At 48.7% G+C, this 20,075-nt stretch overlaps 1 protein-coding gene and 1 pseudogene across 1 annotated transcript; both read right to left on the bottom strand.

Moving 5' to 3' along the window:
- Window positions 1–644: 644 nt before the first annotated feature.
- CD300E (CD300e molecule) lies at window positions 645–10,300 on the bottom strand. Its single transcript, XM_028112684.2, has 4 exons — window positions 10,223–10,300; window positions 7,281–7,613; window positions 4,835–4,946; window positions 645–4,001 (listed from the first exon to the last, which is right to left on the bottom strand). Exons 1-4 carry the CDS (start codon window positions 10,260–10,262, stop codon window positions 3,818–3,820), a joined length of 669 nt encoding a protein of 222 aa, XP_027968485.1. The 5' UTR covers window positions 10,263–10,300; the 3' UTR covers window positions 645–3,817.
- Window positions 10,301–17,858: 7,558 nt separating this feature from the next.
- Window positions 17,859–19,788, bottom strand: LOC148163361 (CMRF35-like molecule 5; annotated as a pseudogene).
- Window positions 19,789–20,075: the final 287 nt, after the last annotated feature.

Here is a 20,075-nt window from a genome sequence, read left to right as displayed (position 1 = left end):
CTCCCACCCTCCCCCACCCCCAGCAGAGCAAGGACAAGCCAGAATGCCGGGCCCTTCATGTTTAACTTCTTCCCAATCACACATCAAAAAATAACACAAGTCTTTTTCTATTTTAATTTTCAAACGTATACATATTTCCTCCCAATAAAACATTGGGGTTTTGTTGGGGGGGGCAGGTTTCTCTTCTACTTACGTTCTTCCTGGGCTCTGCTCTTTTTTGTGTCCATATTTTTTGAACCACTTTTGGGGAACTATATCTCTTTTCTGAGCTCCTTTTTAGTGAGGTCGTTGTCTGTCATTTCTCTGAGACTGAGCGGACCTATCTGACCTCTTGCTCTGTGTCCTGGAGCATTTCCTCTCTGAAGCAAATTCACCAGCCACCTTTTGCTGGCTCTCTGTTCCTCTCCTTGAGCCCGTTAGAAAAGGCGCTGGTTCGTTTTTGGCTCTAGTTTTCCTTTGAAAGAGGTCAGGGCTTCGCCAAAGTGGGTGTGTCGGGGCAGGGTGGGGGGGCATTCTGCCACAGCGGGTGGCTTCTGGTGGGGAACAGCTCTGCCACATGCTGACACCTGAGCCCACGCGGTTCTGGGTCTCGCGTCAGGAAAGGGCGAGACCTCAAGGCCCAGCAGCCTGCGTGTTACCGCATGGGAGCTCGGGCCCGCTGTCCCCGCCGCAGGGCTGAGTCACAGAGCGGCCCTTGGCAGCAGCCAGCACCCTCCCCACAGCCGCCGTGCCCACGGCAGAGGCAGCATGTTCCTCTTTACTGTCTTGTCCGACCCTAGAACGGATAGAGGCCGAACGGTCCCGTTATCCATGCTTAGATTTTCCTTACTTTGTCATGTCACAGATTCTGTGGTCAGGAATTCCAGCTGGTTGAGACAAGGATGGCCTGTCTCTGCTCCATCATGTCTGGGGCCTCAGTTGGAAAGACATATGCTGGTGGGGTGACTCACATGGCTCAGTGCCACTGTCATCCGGAAGTTTCTTTGCCCGCGTGTCTGGAACATGAGCCAGGGTGAACCAACCAGGAACTCAGTCCTGACTGTTGACCCGAGACCCTACAGGTAGCCTCTCCTTGTGGCCACCGGGTTCTGAGTGGGAGAGCCCCCAGAGCCAGCATTTCTAGAGACTGAGGAAGGGGCTACGGGGTTCCTCCTGGCCTGGCCTCGGACGTCACACAGGGTCACTGTCACCAGGCTCTATCTGGGCCTTTCAACAGGGACAAACATTGGTTCTTGGAGGGTGAAAAAATGCTACTCTTTTCGTATATAAAACATAAATGATCTATTGGTAGAAGATCAACTGATCAATAGAACATGGACATATACAGTATATCTTTGGCATTAAAATGTCATAGTGCGGAGGGGCGGGGGTGCACTTCTAGGAAGAGTAAACAGTCTCCTTAGGAGGATAATTATGGAATAACATTTGGGAAGCTCTGCTCTGGGCTCCTGGCTGCAGTGGCCACAGCCCACCCAGACTCAAGGGGAGGGGACATAATCCCAACTCTTAATAAAAGGAGTGTCAAGAAATTTGCAGTCCTGTTTTTTAACTGCCACATGGAATAATATTAATCTAGTGTCTTCACATCACATTAAAGAATGAGGAGCCCGGAAGGGCTGAGCCCCCTGGCCCCAGTCATAAGGCCAGGGAACAGACTTGGATCTGTCCCGGAGCCAGCCTGGGGCTGGCCCACACGGCATCCCTGCAAGTGCATCTGTGTACTTCAAAGGTCAGTTCCCAAGCCTGCAGGGCACCATATGGCCCCAGGTGTAAATACTAGGCAGACACAATGATGTTCTGCAATTTCTCTGCTTTACTCACAGATCACAGACTGCATCCATAATTGCATGAACTTATGAATGTTTTGTTCGGGTCACAATATTTTTTAAATGGAGTTTGTTGCCTACATGTAAATATGAGCAATTTCACTTCTGGTTTCTCTTTTAAAAGCAGAAATGCCAGGAAACAGCAGGTCCTGCATGGAGAGTGTTTAAGACCTTCCTGCAGCTTCCTAGGGCTTCCAGGATACCATTAAAGCACACGGATTAGAAAGGAAGAAATAAAATTGTCCCTTTGTGCAGAAGACATAATTGTGTAGAAAATCTCAGGGAATCTACAAAAAACAAAACAAAACAAAACCCAACTGCCAGAACTAAAAAATGAATTTAACAAGTCACAGGATAAAAGATCAATACACATATACACATACATACACACACACACACACACACACACACACACAGTGCTATTTCTATACTAGCAACGAGCATGTAGAAACTGAATTGAAACAGTGCTATTCACAGCTGCTGGACAAGAAGAAGAAACACCTGGTATAAATCTAAAAGAACATGTGCAGCATCCATATACTAAAATTTACAAAACTTGGGTGACCGAAGCCAGGGAATATTTAAATAAATTGTGAGAGGTACCACATTATCAATACCGGAAAGATGTCAATTATCCCAATACGATCTATAAGTTTAAAATGATTCCTATCAAAATCCCAGCAAGGCTGTTTTGGTAGATAAAGACAAACTTACTCTAAAATTTACATGGAAAGGTAAAGAAACTAGAATACTTAAAAATAAGTTTGAGAAAGAATAAAGTACATCATAAGCTTCTCTCTTGCCCAGCATTTTGTTTCCTACATCGCCCTATGTGTGTTTTATCATACGGTCCATATGTGCCTCTTTGGTTAAATTTCTCCTTCTGCAGAGTCCTGGGCCAGTGCCAGTTCTCCTCAAGGGACCACGAGGGGCCCTGCCTTAGCAGAAGCCATGCTGGGACTTGGGTTCTGAGCGTGGCTGCCCGGCCAGCAAACACAGCATTTAGGAGCTGAGCGTTTTCTAGAAACTGGCATCATGAGCTCAGGGAAGGCTTCGCGTGGCGGAGATGAGAGGGCTGGTCTAGACACAAGGAGCTGAGTGGAGCCGGGGACGCGTGCTTGTGACAGACTCTGTATGGCCCTGCACACTTCCGGAAGGGAGCCATTGACAAGCATTTGAAACCAACTGAGTCCTTTCTGGGGCTGGTATGTCCCGTGGTGCCTGTGGCATCATGCCATCCCAATGGGGAAGTATTTCTTCACCTCTGGGTCCTGTGCCCTTCTTTGGAAAACTATGTCTGCTTGTCCTGTGGAAAGGGCCAGCTGTTAACATGTGTCTTCAGCCAGATTTCTACTGAAGTGGACCATCCATCAGCTCTCTGCACAGGAGGCCCTCCCAGTTGGGGAATTCCAGGAGTGATGTTAGGTGCACCTACTACCTCATCCCACTACTGCTCCAATCAGCGCCAGAGCTTTAACCTGAAGTTTCTCAGTCATAGCTGGCCCAGGCAGAGAGGTGCTGAGCCCAGCCATACACTCCCTGGTCTCAGGGACACAAGTGAGGTTGAAGCCCTCTGAGCCCAAGGATGGAGGTTGTGAGGGGCAAGTCCTCACAGAGCCTCCTGGCTGCTGGAAAGAGGTGGTTATTGCCCTGGGGAACACTGAACTGAGAAGCTTTTGTGGAAAGGAGAAGCATAAAGGGCCAGGCTTCCCAGCAACTTCCAGAGAATTCTTGCCCTTGGGAGGTAGGCATGAGGGCAAGGAGCTAAAGGATCTGTGGCAGAGAAAGGAGGACCCAGAGCATGAACCCAGGAGACTCATCCTTCCTGCACCTGAGGACTCAGAGCAAGTGTCCTCTAAGACCCAAGATTCTCCCTCCAGGCACTGGAACAATACCCTCAAAAAGACCTGGGTCCCTCCAGAATCCAGGCACTGCTGCCCCCCTGCCCTGGAGTCCAGAGTCTGAAGGTCTCTCTTGTCCAGTCTGAAGGGCTACATTCTTGGACAGGGCATTCCTGGCGACAGTGTACTACATTGTGGATTATCCTCATTAGGCTTATTTCCTCCACAGCCCGTCTGAGGCCTCTTCACCCAGAGGAGAGCACCCACCAATGTCAAGAACAGGGGAAGCTTCAGGAAGATCAGGAGCCAGAAGTGGACACTGCTGAGCAAGGACCTGTGGGGGAACATAGAGACAGGAAATGACTGGCTCCTCAGGGGGAAGCCCGGGACCCTTGTCTCCCAACCAGTCCCTGTGCCCTGACTCTAGAGCCCTCATATCTCAGGATCAAACCTGGAAAGGACACTTGCCCGGGCAGCCCCTCTCTGGGACCCCATCACCTCCCCTCCCTTGACCATGAACTGCCCCCGGGAATCCTGTTAAGGAGAGGTGATGGGGCAAAGAGAAGAGGGGCCCAGCAGTGCCTGCTTTCCAGAAGCTTCCTCTTTGTCTTTTTCCTCTCACATTTCTCCTTATCAACTGACTTCTTGAAAGCCACCCTCACTCTCACTTTAAATCTCTGACCCTTATCCTCGGCCCTGCAGGGCCAGACGACAACATGGCAGCCCTTTCTGGGGATCTTGGGAGGAGGAAAACAGCCTGGAGCCAGCCCATCTTTCTCTGTACCCCACAACGAGCTCCTGGATCTCTGGTACAGCAAAGACCTTTGTAGGTAAGCCCAAGTTAGGGCCACAGAATCAGAAGCCAGAGTCCAGAACCAGGTGGGGAAGGGGAGGGGGAGGGATGGGCATGGGAGGAGCTGCATGTTCACCTGAACCAGCCTCCTGTTCCCCTGCAGCTGCCCCATGTGGGAAAGCACTCCCAAAACAAGTGATACTTTCCACGTGGAATCCCCATGCAGCCATGGAGAATGTAAAAATCAGGACCAGAACAAGAAGAAAACCCAACAGTGAGGTTAAAAGGTCATGGTGTGTTGCCAGCCCCCACCACAAGGTCCCATAAGGCTGCCAAACCCCCTCCTCTGTGGGCTCTAGGCTGTGGGCCCTTACCCTGAGCAGTAGGTCAACACCTCCTCGGTGCTAGGGTTCTGCTTGCCGTTCAGCCCCAGAAAGGCAGCAGGTACAGCTTGACATGTGGTCCTCTCTGTTGTTTTATTTGGTGCTGGAGACAAATCACATATCAGGCAAATGCTCTCTCCCCAGCCATGCACTAAGTGCCCAGTTGGACCCAATATTACACACGATTGCCCACTTGCAGAAGGGACTTGAGAGATGCTCTGAAGTTAGTCCCAGGTCACTTCCAGGATGGAGTGAGCCTCTCAGGGACCAAATGAGACGCTTCCACAACTGGCCATACAAGCCACCTCTAATAAGTGCCAGATCTTTCTTTCCATCCCAAGTCTGACTCTGCCTAGGGTGAGAGCAGGGGTCTCTCACAGGCTTCTCCAGCCGAGGAGGAGCCCCAGAGGGAAGAGGAACAGGGGCAAGTCTGGAAAAGATGACTTCACCTGTAGCCCAGAAGCCTGAAAGAGACTGTGGGAGGGGGCTCACAGCACCCTTCAGATGGAAACTAAGGCCACTTTAACTCCCGGCTGGGCAGGAGCTAAATCTCGGGTGTCCAGGCTATTGGTGTAACCTGTGTCTCTGCCCCAACCTCATGACTGCCCCCAAAAAAAGCAAGCCTCCCAGAGGCTTAGCCCTCCCAGTGCTCCCAGGACAGGCTCTGTTTCATCTGACCATGGTCCTTGATGTCTTTGCCACTGGGGATTCATTGATGGATGTGGCACCATCCCTGCCCTCACACAGGGCAGAGGCGTCTAAGTAGATGGATTCACGTCAGTAGAGAGTGGACACAGGGGCAGAACTCCCATCAGATACAGCAAGAGCACAGAGGACTCAGACCTCAGCTACCATCCAGGCAAGAAGAAAGGTGAGAAATGAGGAATGGTGACACCTAGAGGAGGCCACAGGGAGGACATGAGAGAACCCAGCATTTTTCTAGACTGGGGTGAAGAGAGAGTGTGGATAATTGATGGAGGAAGATACAGATGAGCAAGGAGGGAATTTGGTTCAAGGGGATGGGAAGGCAAGGAGCTCCAGGGTGAGGAGCCAGCCTCAAGATGATTGTTCTTGAACAGGTGGAGGGAAACCACCCTCAACCTAGAAGGGAAAGGGGGAAGAATGAGTTAGGCATTGCAGAAGTTTGTAGGGGGAGAAGAAAAGAAATTGAGAGATTTCACGTCTGATATCCCATGTGCCCTTGGTAAGATAGAAGAATGGTAGAGTCATATTAGAAACCATGAACTTGTACTGACACCCATAGGCGCCGTCTGTGACTTCTCCAGCACTACTGCAGCAGAGAGATTTTAGGTAGGAGACCAATTCGCCCTAGCTTGCCTGGGATGTTATCCAGTTTTAGCATGGAAAGCCCCGCATCCCAAGAAACTTCTCAGTCCTACACAAACCCCAATGATTGCTCACTCTAATTTTAAGATGGATCCAGGGATGAGGGTTTTGAGAGCTGGGTAGGGAAATGGTGCATGGTAAGTGAAGAAAACATAGTCTTCCATGAGAGTTGGGCCTGGCTTAGGAAGGAAGTGAGATCAGGGCAGGGGAGGGGTAGGCAATAAATGGGGAGAGAATGGAGAGAGGGATCCAAGGACTGGAGGCATATGTGAGATTGAGAATAGGGCCAGCAGGGGTGAGGGTGTGGGAAGGCTGATGCACAGAAAATTGTCTGAAAGGACAATGCCTGAGGGTAGGGTTCTGGACATGGACCACTTTGGGGTGACAGCAAGATGTGCAATGTTGCCATGGAGTGGGATTCTGGAGAGTGGAAGTGCAGGCCACTGCAGTTGAGAAGGTCCTGGAAGCTGAGACAGTTACTCATTAAAAACTCCCAAGATGATGACAGGGATTAGGGGTGTCAGGGAGTAACCTAGAAGCCAATGGAAGGCCTTGCCAAGGAGAAGAAGGGGATGCATGTGGCCATGTGACACAAATGTTAAAGGAAGCAGATGGGACAATAATAGGTTGGAAGTTGTGATGGGAGCTGGGAGAATTTGGACATAGCTTCATGATCCTATAGCACATGGGGGTAGAAGAAAGAGCAGCTTCCACTCAAGAAGACTATTTTTTGAAATGAGAGGAATGAAGCCAATTTCAGGACGGTATAGTAGAGAGAATATTCTGTGAGGAAGCTGCAGATGTATGTATGAAGAGTTTATTTTCTTTGGTACAGGTTTCCAAAGGGCATGGTGGAAAGAGTTTTGGTCCAGCATGGAGGGGCCTCCCGGGCAATGGAGTGAGGCCCAGGCCCTGTGAGAGTGAGGGTACCTTCAGCTACACACCCCCATCCATGCCAAGGCTGAGAAGTCAGCTGCCTCTCACCCTGCCCTCATCATAGGCTCTTCCCAACACCACTGGGACAGAGGACTAGACAAGACCCAGAGACAAGACCCATCAGCTTCGTTGCTGGAGTGAGAGAATTTCTTACCTGCAGAAACAGACACGTTAACCTGGACTAAAGGGTCAGGTAACCATATTCTCTGAATTCTACACCAGTAGGATCCAGCATCGTCTGTAGTAAGGTTCTCCATGGTCACTATAAAGGTGAAGTTATCAGCATGGTCTCTGATAGACACACGCCCACTCCTCTCTTCTTTTTCTTCTCCCTTGGTCTCCACAATCTTCTCACATGTTATGCCGTACTCTCCTCGGCACCAGTATTTGTTATGCCTCTGGTATCCCTCCTCGTACTGACACGGCACACTCAGAGAGCCACCCAAGGTGCCCGTCACAGAGCTGGGGCCCATCAGGGACAAAGAGCCTGGAAAATACAAGCCACATCCCAGGACTCCATCTCAATAGCCCCTACAGCAGCTGTCTGCCTGAAGACCAAGGGGAAAGTTGCCAGGGAGGTGTGGACGGTTCCGGGCTCAGGGATGGGGGCCTGGAGGGACATCTCAGCTTAGAACCTGAGCCAGAGAGTCTGGAGACTATGGTTAACAAGAGAGGTAGAGACCTGTGCCCTGTGAGCCCAGAAACACAGAGTAACCACACAAAGATCCTGCCCTTTGGGGACAGGGAGAATCAGAACAAAGCTGGAGAAGGAGCAGAGTGAGCTAGCTGTCCTGCCCTGTCTTTAGCCTTTGCAGGCATGAGATTCAGTGACGTATAAAAACACTTCACTTTGGAGTGAGGCTCTGCATGCAGGTTTTCTGCAACTCAAACTTTTTCTGTAGGAGCACAACTTCTTGTTTACTCCACTCTCTGGGTGTTCTTAAGAGAGGAAAAGTAAACCCCTGGCCCTCATCCAGACTACTCTCGAGGGAGGAACAATACACTGTTAGGAAGGGCTGGGTCCCAAGGAGACCCTCACAGGCTCCTTGACACAGGTTTGGGGCACAAAATGACCACCCCCAACCCCATCACCATCCCCAGGGTCTTGCCATCTTTCTTTACCACCTTTCCCCCTTCCCTTCTCAGGCTAGCCATACAACTCTCCATAAATGTAAAGTGGTGACATTTTTCCAAATGGTGTTTGTAATCCCAATGGGTATGGTGGGTGGGAGAATGCTGGAACAGAGAGGAAGGAGCTAAGCCAGAAGCTGGGATGGAAAAAAAAAAAAGAAGAAGAACCAAAATTTCAGTCTTTACAAGTGACTCCAAAGCTTTCATCTGGACCCAGGAGGAACTCTAGCTGTAAATGGATGGAAAGCTGAACCTGTGGGGTTGGAGAGATCAGCCAGTGCACGTGAAGGGGTAGGAAGAAGTTTCCATCTCCAGTTTAATTGCACCCAAGCTAGGGCATTTAGGCAATTTTATCAGAGTTAAGCAAGCAGATGTTGAGGTAGCAGTGATATGCTGGTAAACCAGCTCTGGGCAGGGAGCAAGGCGAGGTGCAAGGAGAAGCCATGGTTCGTAGTGTTTCCTGGTTTCTGTGGTGTAAATACTCTCACTATAACTAATTTCAGGCTAACAACATGCTGTCACTGGATGTAGGGTTGGGAAAATAAGATCATAATCAGCTCTTGTGAGCGGGTGCAAGCCAGCTCTAGCCACTACTGCTTTGGGTGCCCATTTCCTAAATTATGGTGATTCAGGAAAAAGTCCATTATCAAAAAAATGAAAATATCCATTATCATCGTCATCCTCATTTAAGACATTTTGAGCACCTCCCATGTGTAATGAGATACATCTCTTTTAAATGTCTCCTGAGTCTAAGATCTCAGTTATGAGGGCCCTGGGGGAACTTGAAGATCATCCCATCCACTCTCTTGTGTTACTGAGAAAAAAAATTACGTTTTGGCCAGTGTCACCCAACTGGTCTTCTTTCTTTAAACCTCTGCCTTTCCACCCACTATTCTGGAACAGTCCATCATTATGTTGGGCAGGTTCTATGTCTCACCCAACATAAAAATTATTCTACAAACATGAAGAATACCCTCTAATTTTTACCCTGAACTTACTTCCCACAGAGAATGGGCTCTCATGCATGTTGAATGTCTTTTATTTTTTTAAGACTTTCTCTTCCTAGTAAGTCGGAGGGGGAGATGAACCACGAGAGACGATAGACCCTGAAAAACAAACTGAGGGTTCTAGAGGGGAGGGGGGTGGGGGGATGGGTTAGCCTGGTGATGGGTATTAAAAAGGGCACATTCTGCGTGGAGCACTGGGTGTTATGCACAAACAATGAATCATGGAACACTACATCAAAAACTAATGGTGTAATGTATGGTGATTAACATAACAATAAAAAATAAAAAAAAAAAGACTTTCTCTTCCTAAACTCCAACCTTCAATGGACAATTTTATTTACCTGACTACACCACACCTTGTTCTAGCGGGGGTTTAAGGTGGATACTGAGGATGCTTTTTTAGACCCTTCTTTAATTCCTTCTAAGAAACCTTTCCAACCCCTTTAAACTAAGCTCTGACAAAACGGAACTATTGCTAATTCCTGAACTTTCCATGATCTTTAAAGAGATCCACACTTTTGCATAAGCTATTCACACTTTCCACTCAGCCAACTCATTCATCCATCAAGACCAAAGTCCAGTGAAGCCTCGGTGAGGACTTGCATTGCGTCAAGAGAAGTGTTTGGGACCCCTGTCGTGCACCTCCATACCACATGAACAAATCTCTTCTACACAAAGTTCTACGCTGTGTCACAGTGACTTGACTCCCTCATTCAACCATGAGTCTCTGAGTGCAGAAGTTGCTCTCCTGGCACACAGCTGGTCCTGGCACACAGCTGGTGCTCAGTAAGTATGTAGGATCTGTAGATGAATGTCTGAGGGGATAGAAGGATATACAGAGGGATGAATGGACGTGTCCTTCCTGTTTCTGCTGAGACTTCTCCTCTGGCTTGAACCCAGGACAGACCTTCTACCCACTATTCCAATACCAAGTGCCCAAAGCCCCAGCCCCACTCACCTGAGAGGCAGAGAAGGAGCAGAACTGGGGACAGCCACATGGTCCTGTCTCTCTGTCTGGTACCCCAGCAAATCCAGATGCTTGTGACAAAGCCTGCGGTGTCCACTTGCTACTTGATCAAGTTTCCTTTGTGTTTCTGCCTCTCACCTACTTCCTCTTTCATCTCCTAGCCACTTCCTAATGTGAAGCTCTACTTAGGAAAAGGGGAAGAGTGGCAAGAGATACTTCAGAGAATGGCCTAAGAACAACAAGAGAAATCTGCTGATCTTTTCTTCATTTAATGGCAATATAATATTTGGATCATACCCCAAGGCTTCATGAAAGTCAGTCCCAAAATATAAAACCTCCAACAGAGGACAGCCTTTGTCCCCATCTCTCATTTTTCTTCCTGTCTGAGGCTGCTTGCTTGACCTAACGAGCTGTCCCTTCTCTCTGGCTGCATACTTTTGGGTCATAAAACACCCCACTTAAATATCTGGGGTGAGGACTCCCCATAACTCTCTCAACCACTACCTCCATGTGGTTGACCTCATATCTCTTCCTCTAACCTAGTCTCTCTTCTGGGCTCTGGACCCAACTTTCTGACCTCCTGTGGGGAAGCTCTACCTGCTTGTATGCTATTAATCTAATTCAATATGAGGGTGTGGTGAAGGGCATAGATTCTGGAGTCATGCAGATTCAAATCCCATCTCCATCATGTACTAACCATGTGCCCTTGGGCATGTTGCTAAATCACTCTCATCCCCAGCTTCTTCATCTGTAAAATAGAGTAATAGTAACCATTCTTACCTCATAGGAAATAAAAGGGTGAACAAACGTAAAGCCCTTGGCACAGGGCCTGGAACAGAGTAACAGCTCAGTAAATGTTAACTATCTTTAGAATAGTCCTGGACCAGGACTAGCTTCTCATCTGGTCTGTCAACCAGCTATACATTCCCTCCAATTCAACTTACACATCAGAAACATATTCTTCTTGAAGACACAGGTATCAGCTTTGCCCAAATTATTTAAGTTCACAACAAAGCTGTAAGGCAGGTACCATTATCCCCATTTTATAGATAAGAAGACAGAGGCAGAGAGACGTCCTGAAACCAGACATCATCAAATCAAGTCCACATATCCCAGGCAAGTTTGTTAGCCCTAAGGATTTGGGGGGAAAGCCAGTAGAGGAAGTAGGAAACTGACAAAGAGCTTAGCAGGTAAGAAGTCAAGAGATCACCTTCCCAAAGGAAGCACAGCCTCTTTCCCACCTCCATCGCCCCAAAATCTTACCAATGCCAGAGGCCACAGGCTGCACAATCCACAGCATGGCTTATACGACATGGGAACCACTGTCTGGTGTCAACTCAATGCCCAGAGCCATTTTGCTTGGGGACAGCAGGAGGCCCATAGGGCTCTGGCCTGCACACCCCTATCAGCAACTGTCAGAAGCCCCTGGAACATACATTTGGGGGAAGAGGCTTAGCTCCTAGGAGACAAGGCTCATCTTATCACTGTCTGCCCCACTACACTAGAAAGGAGATAGAAGCTGGGGCAGTGCAAAGATGAGCACAGACAACATTAGGGAAATGCAGCCATCAAGGAATGCAAATCAAAACCATGGTGAGACACTACTTTACACCCACTAGGATGGCTACCATCAAAAAGTCAGATAGTAAGTCTTAGCAAGGATGTCAAGAAGTCAGAACACCCAGGGGCACCTGGGTGGCTCAGTCGTTAAGTGCCTTCAGCTCAGGTCATGATCCCAGGGGGGTTCTGGGATTGAGCCCCGTATCCGGCTCCCTGCTTGGCAGGAAGCCTGCTTCTCCCTCTTCCACTCCCCCTGCTTGTGTTCCTCCTCTCACTTTGTCTCCCTCTGTCAAATAAATAAATAAATAAATCTTAAAAAAAATTTCAGAACATCCATATACCCATTCATGGGAAAGAAAAATGGTGCAACCACTTTGTGGAAAACAGTCTACAAATTCCTCAAAGGATTCCACATAGAGTTACCATATGACCCAGCGATTTCATTCGTAGGTGTACACCCAAGAGAAATGAAAACATATGTCCATGCAAAAACTGGTACACAAAGGTTTCTAGTAACATTATTCAGAATAGCCAAAAGGTAGAAACAACCCAAATGTCCATCAACAGATGAATGGATAAACAAAATGTGATCTAACCTTACAACGAAATATTATTCAGCCATTAAAAGGAATGAGACCTGCTACAAGGTGAACCTGAAAATGTTATGCAAAGTGAAGGAAGCCAGTCACTGAAGACCTCATAGTATGTGATTCCATTCATTACAAAGTCCAGAATAAGGAAATCTATAGATACAGAGTCGTGTAGTGGTTGCTTTAGACTTGGGGAGATGCAGGAAGAGATGATAGCTAGAAAGTATGGGGTTTCCTCTTGAAGATGATGAAGATGCTCTAAGATGGGGTGTGGTGATGGCCGCACATATCTGTGAGTACGCCAAAAGCCACTGAATTGCACAGTTTAAATGGGTGAGTTGCATGATATGTGAACTATATCTCAATAAAGCTTTTTGGTTTTTTTCTTAAGATGAGCACAGAGAGGCAGGAGGCTGGCTGGTGGGTGGGAAGGGAGAGGTAGGCATGGGAGATGGGTCTCAGAATGGTGCTCTCCTCTGCCCCCCACCCCATTCTGTGTCTTTATTCTTCAACCAGAGCATAGCACACGGGCCCGGGGAAGACCAGGCTTTTCAGAACATCAGCAGGGGGAAGTGAAGGGACCAGGGTAGGGGAGATGGCACCACACAAGAGAGCTGCATCCCAGAGACAGGTGTCTGAACCTCTCCCCCACTCTCAGCAATGAGCGACCCATATGTAGGCGAAAAGTCAGAAAGGTTACCTCCAAAATTAGAAGAAAAAAAGATGAGACACCTGCCCATACAGGTAATGCTGAGCAAAGGTAGGATGAAGCAATAACAAGCACGAGCTCGCCCATAATTGCTTCTACTAACATTTCCTTTATTAAAAAAAAAAAAAATCCACACAGCTCTTGAGAGGTGCTCATGATAGAGTTCTAAGAAATAAAACAATTAAATGACAAATGCATTTTGAAAACTGAAAAAATAAGTGGACTCTGCATAAAACAATGGAGATGAAGAACAATGTGAGTCAAAACCTTAATGATTGAGGAGAGAATTTTTCTGGGGGCCTGTCCAACTCCAGAAAGGACCCCATGCAAGCACTAATAAGCAACTACTGTAGAAATAGAGCGTTTGGAATGGAGGCATGATGTCCTTGAATGGGTGTCAAATCTGGATGTCAGTGTGTGAAGAATGCAGACGTTGCTGGTGCTTTTGAAAGAAAAGGAGGAAGCTTTGAAATCTGATTCAGTGGCTTCCCTGCTTTCAAACTTTCTCCATCTCCCCTTTAGCTATAGTCAAGTCCAGACCCTGGTGTGATATACCAGACCTGGCTCCTGGCTGGCTTCCAGCCTCTCCCAGTCCTCCACAGCTCACACTCTGTGCCCCAGCCATTGCAAACGACTTCCAATGCCCAAACAGCAGGTGCTCCCTTGGGCCAGCAAAATGGTGCACACGGTGATCTCTCGATGCCCACCCAACCTCCCATCCACCTGTCTGGGCATCTGCACCCCCTCAGCTTCCTTCAAGATACAGATAAAGCCTTCCCTCCCAACCCTGGCACTGGCAGACTTGACCCCTGCCTCAGCCACCGTTGCACCTGTGTTAATGTCATTCTCTCCTAACCCTGCCCCAACACGCTATCTCGGGTTTCCTGTCTTCCGTTTTGCTCTGTTTTGTTTTGTTTTTGGAGGTTCCCTCAGGTCCTGTGAGTTGAGTTCATTGGTCCAGGAAACCCCCCCCCCAACAAAACTTGTCATTTCTTTATTTGGTGCTTTCAATTCCATCACCTGTTCACACACCTCAAAAGCAATCCTTCAGTGGACATCCCTGCATCCCTGTGATTATAAGGTACATCTGCTTGCTTTGTATGCATATGTTTAGCCGAGATGTCTTTCAACAGATGAATGGATAAAGATGTGATTCATACATACAATGGTATATTATTCAGCCATCAGGAAGGATGAATACCCACCATTTGCATCGACATGGATGGAACTAGAGGGGATTATGCTAAGTGAAGTAAGTCAAGAAGAGAAAGACAAATATCATATGGTTTCACTCATATGTGGAACATAAGCAATAGCATGGAGGGCCATAGGGGAAGGGAGGGAAATCTGAAGGGGGAGAAATCAGAGAGGGAGACAAACCATGAGACACTATGGACCACAGGAAACAAATTGAGGGTTTCAGAGGCACCTGGGTGGCTCAATCGTTAAGCGTCTGCCTTCGGCTCAGGTCATGATTCCGGGGTCCTGCGATTGAGCCCCACATCAGGCTCCCTGCTCAGCGGGAGGCCTCCTTCTCCCTCTCCCACTCCCCCTGCTTGTATTCCCTCTCTTGCTGTCTCTCTCTCTCTGTCAAATAAATAAATAAAATCTTTTTAAAAAAAACTAATGATGTACTATACAGTGGCTAACTGAACGTAATAAAAAATCAAAATAAATTTTTAAAATAAAAATAAAAAATAAAATAAAATAAAACCAAAATTTTTGGATGGTTTCGGGCCATCCATCTCATTCTGGTTTTACTTTCTTCACTCAGCACCAAGTTCTTTTTTTTTTAATAATTTTTTATTGTTATGTTAATCACCATACATTACGTCATTAGTTTTGGATGTAGTGTTCCATGATTCATTGTTTGTGCATAACACCCAGTGCTCCACGCAGAACGTGCCCTCTTTAATACCCATCACCAGGCTAACACATCCCTCCACCCCCCTCCCCTCTAGAACCCTCAGTTTGTTTTTCAGAGTCCATCGTCTCTCATGGTTCATCTCCCCCTCCGATTTACTCCCCTTCATTCTTCCCCTCCTGCTATCTTCTCCTTTTTTTTTCCTTAACATATATTGCATTATTTGTTTCAGAAGTACAGATCTGTGATTCATCAGTCTTGCACAATTCACAGCACTCACCATAGCACATACCCTCCCCAATGTCTATCACCCAGCCACCCCATCCCTCCCACCCCCTACCACTCCAACAACCCTCCGTTTGTTTCCTGAGATTAAGAATTCTTCATATCAGTGAGGTCATATGATACATGTCTTTCTCTGATTGACTTATTTCACTCAGCAGAACACCCTCCAGTTCCATCCACGTCATTGCAAATGGCAAGATCTCCTTCCTTTTGATGGCTGCATAATATTCCATTGTGTATATATACCACATCTTCTTTATCCATTCATCTCTCGATGGACATCTTGGCTCTTTCCACAGTTTGGCTATTGTGGACACTGCTGCTATAAACATTGGGGTGCACGTACCCCTTTGGATCCCTACATTTGTATCTTTGTGGTAAATACCCAGTAGTGCAATTTCAGCACCAAGTTCTTAAGCCTCATCCATGTCACTGAGTGTCCAGTTTGCTGTTTTCCAGCTCCAGCTTCTATTCCATAGCAGGTGCCCAAGGCCACTCGTCGGTGCCCCGTATTGGACGCCTAGGTGACCCCCAGCTCCCTGCCTCCATGAACAGTGCCTAATGAACATCCTCTAACATGAGTCCTAGGGGCCTGCAGAACATTTCCCTGGGATATACACCCCAAAGCAGGATTTCCAGATCCCAGGGTAAAAATACCCTCAACCTGAGAGCTGCTGTCCAGAATGGCCACACTTGGCTGTCAAGTCTCATTCCTTGAAGCCAAAGTCTACAGCCAGAACCTGTTTCACTAACTGGAGGAGAGTCTTCACAAACTGTGAACTGTGACTTCCCCCTTTGATGCTGGCCAGCAGTTTGGCATGGATTTATTCAGTATTCAGGTAAAAAAAAAAAAAAATAGTTCCTCAACTCTTACTGAAATCCCTCTGTCTAGACTGTCCAGGGCAGCTTAAGAACAATTCAGGATCCTCGTTTGGCTCCTCAAGAGCAAAAACCAGGACCACCAGCCAGGACCTTCTGGTGCATTATCAACAATCACTTCCTGCCTGCACACGCCACAGTGGATTCTGGGCGCCTGGTGGCTGAACACCCAAGCCATCGCTAATTCTGCCTACAGTGGCTCATTCTCCCGACCACTCCCAGTACTGCTGCCCCAGTCACCCTCCCCGACCCCATATCAGGTTGTACTGCTTCACTGGGCCTCTTGGGAATGGGGGTCTGTTCCTCTAAGGCCCTGCACACCCAAACACCAGGTCTCTGGCTTGTCCTCACTCTGCTCCTCATGGGAAGCCTGACTGTTGTCCCCTTAACCACTGGCCTCCCACTCCTCCAGAGAGTACACCTCACCCTGCCTGGCACCTCTCTAGTTCCCAGTTCCTTCATTAGAATGGTGGCATCCACCTCCTGATGACGGCTGTGAGGAATGAATGAGATCACTGACATCAAGTGCTAGGCACAGACCCTGGTCTAACGTTAGCAACTGATACCACACACGCACACACACACCCGTGGGCTGACCAAATGTCCCCCGCCTCTGTGTCTGGCAGTGAATAGCTGTAGTCTCCATATCCTCCCACCCATCTGGGTAGGTGGTAGTGGTTTCATGGGACCTGTGTGTTACCTCTCCTGAACTTGCTTCATTCTTTTCTCCATCTCTTCCCCCCACCCAGGGAAGATTCAGTAAGTGACAAGTCCCAGACCCACTCACCCAGAGGCAGAGAGGGGGCTGAGCTACAACCTGTCTCCCCAGAGACAGAGACAGACATTTGTTCCCCAGAGGCACGGAGAGACAGAATAGAGAGCAGAAGGGAGAATGGCTCACTATGTGGGGAGCACTGGGCTCCACGCTTCACCCTTCACCTTCACGCTTCTTCTTTGACTCTGTAAGGCTGCTCTGTTATCATGCCTGCGGCAGGTTGTATTTTCCAAACACGGCCACAGCAATATTTCTAGCCCCATGTGCTCTTCCAGAAGCCTGACACTTCTCCTTCGAAAGGTGGAATCTATTTCCCATCCCCTTGGAGCTGGGTGGGCTTGTGATTGACTGTTCTGACTATAGAACATGGCGGAAGCAATGTGTGACTTCCGAGAACAGGTCAGGAGGAGACAGCACCCACCTGGCTCTCACGGGACACTTGCTCAGGAACCCAGCCACCATATTGTGAGGAAGCCCAGACCGCATGCAGAGGTCACATGTGGGATTCCAGCCAACAGCCTCTGCTAATGCCAGGTGCATGTAAGTGAAAGAGCTTTCCAGTGATTGCAGCCCCCAGCATCTGAGCCTTCCAGCTGAAGGTCCAGACATCCTGGACCAGAGACAAATTTCCCTACTATACCCTGTCCAAATGCTTGACCCACAAAATCCATGAACATCATAAATCATTACATTATGCCACTAATTTTTGGCACAAAACAGCCACAAGTAACTAGAACAACCATAGTCACTAGAATCATCCTCTTTTTATAGATGAAGCAACTGAGACACACAGAGGTTAAGTGACTTGCCCAGTGTCATCACCCTGCTAGTAAAAAACAGAGTTGCAATTGGAACCCAAACACTGGCCACTAACACCTTCACACTTAGAGATGAGGAGAGAGACAGAGCAGAGAACCAAGGCAGAGGCTGGGTACAGGGGCTCTACTTGGGACCTACAGCAGGTACTAAGGTGTCACACCAAAGCCAGGGGTGTCCCAGCCTGGCATCCTCACCAGGGGACTATAAAGCCAGGACAGTGGGAACTCCCTGCAGGGATCTGTTTTTTTTAACCAGGCAGGAAGGCCAGGATTGGCCATGTGACCAGTCAGACCCAGGCTCCCATGCTGGCCAAGGTCTCAGTGGTCCTCATTGCTACTGCACTGAGCCTACAAAGCAGGTCACAAGTCACTCTCTGCCTCAACATTCCAATGGCTCAGAGTCTCCAGTCGTCATGAAACTGCACCTCTCCCCTTCCTCAGGGGACCCTGGGATTACAGAGAGAGGGGAACTGTCCCTGGGGGAGGTGCCACGGCCAAGCAGGAGGATCCCCTATGACTTCTTGGGGGGGCCCAGTCCTGTCTCACAGCAGAATACCCCCAGCACAGGCAGGGGGTCCTGGAAGGAAGGGTCTTTCAGGGACCTCAGCCAGTCCTCCAGGAAGCCCCATAAGAGGCCTTTGGGTGAGGCTTCAGCACATTCCCACCACTGTGGGGACACTGATAATCCCAGAAGGCAGGACTCAGACCCTCCTGCTCTCCCTCACACCCACACACAGATCAGGCACATGACATAAAAGAGAAACATGGTAAAAATGCTGGTGGATGTGCACATGCTTCCTTCTGAGTGGGGGGCCCAAGTGAGGGAGCTGCAATTACATAGTTGCATTCATGCTGGGTTAAGAAGGAGCAGAAGAGCATGGCTGGGGACCCTGAGGGAGCCATAGGGTGGGGGGGCGATGACACAGCTCATATGCCACCTCCTTTGAGGAGCCCTCCTGGGTGCCGTGTACCCAGGGTAACCCCTCCCCACCCAAACACCATTTAATCCCTACCTCACTAACCCCCCCGCACCCACACACTTACACTGCACCTGTCACCATCCATACAGAGTGAGTGGCTGGAGGTCTATAATGGATGGGCTTCCCCAGCCCCACCACTGTTCCTGGTTTCTGTCCCTTTCTTTCCTCACCTCCCACTCCAGGGTCCTCATTTGCAACTCCCTCCAAGTCCACTGGGCTGAGAAGACTGAGACTATTTTCCCCGCCCACCGCCCACATCACCAGACTCGGTCCATAATAGACAGGCAATGAGGTTTCAATGACTGAGGGAGAGAACCAAGGAGACCACCCAGAACCCAGAAACATAGCAACTTTTCCCTGCCAGAGCCCGGAGATATAAGTGTTGCAGCTTTGACTTGACCTGGATTAGAGTGTCAATGGTTACTATCTTGTAAGTCCTAACTAACCACCAGCTCTGTGATCAGCACTTTATCCCTACCACTTATGTAATGCTCAAAGCTACTCTAGAGATAATATTATTATTATCCCATTTTACTAATGGGGAAACTGAGACACATACTGGTTAAGTAACTTGCCCAAGTCACTCAGCCAGCAAATGGCAGAGCTGAGACTTGAACACAGCTTTCTGACTCCAGGGTTCAAGCTTCAACCCCACATATTTCACCTGTCATGCTTACATGCAGGCACGGATGCATGCTCTTACACACACATATGTACACACACACAGGTGCATTCCTTGCCCCCCTGGGCAACCAGTCCCGGGCCATGGCTGGAGGCTCGCTTCACTCCTAAGCAAGAGAGTTTGAGCACCCCTGACCTCAACCCATGTAGGCAAAGGGGGTGGGGAGGTGGAAAAATAGTCACTGCCATCAGGGCCTGGGGGACACTTGTGGCCCTGTCCACCCCACACCAGTAAGTGTCTGCATCTCCTTCCTCCAGGCCCTCCATAATCACATGGAAGAGTGCTCTCTGGGGCTGTCTCAAAGGGTCACTGGGCCACGCCTCACCTCCTGCCCCACTGCTTGTGCCGTTTCAGACAAAGTCTGCCCAGTGGGACCCTCAGCACCAGAACTTCCTATAACTCTCTTCTCCCACATTTTACTGGCACCCCATCACCATCATTCCTCCCACCATGCCTGTGAAGATTCTGCGAGTGCTCAGAGTGAAATAACCTGAAAAACACAAATCCACACACCTCTAGCCAGTGCATCCTGGGGCTCCTGCCCAACACTCACTCGCTTGCAGTAATCTTTATTTTATTTTTAGATTTTATTTATTTATTTGACAGAGAGAGACACAGCAACAGAGGGAACACAAACAGGGAGAGTGGGAGAGGGAGAAGCAGGCTTCCTGCCGAGCAGGGAGCCTGATGCGGGGCTCGATC

The sequence above is a fragment of the Eumetopias jubatus genome, unplaced genomic scaffold (assembly GCF_037043125.1).
Source record: "Eumetopias jubatus isolate StellerSeaLion01/CBP00866 unplaced genomic scaffold, mEumJub1_p1.0 scaffold_10, whole genome shotgun sequence".
Taxonomy (NCBI): domain Eukaryota; kingdom Metazoa; phylum Chordata; class Mammalia; order Carnivora; family Otariidae; genus Eumetopias; species Eumetopias jubatus.
The sequence above is the reverse complement of the archived record's forward strand: the minus strand, read 5'-3'. Positions and strand labels throughout refer to the sequence as shown.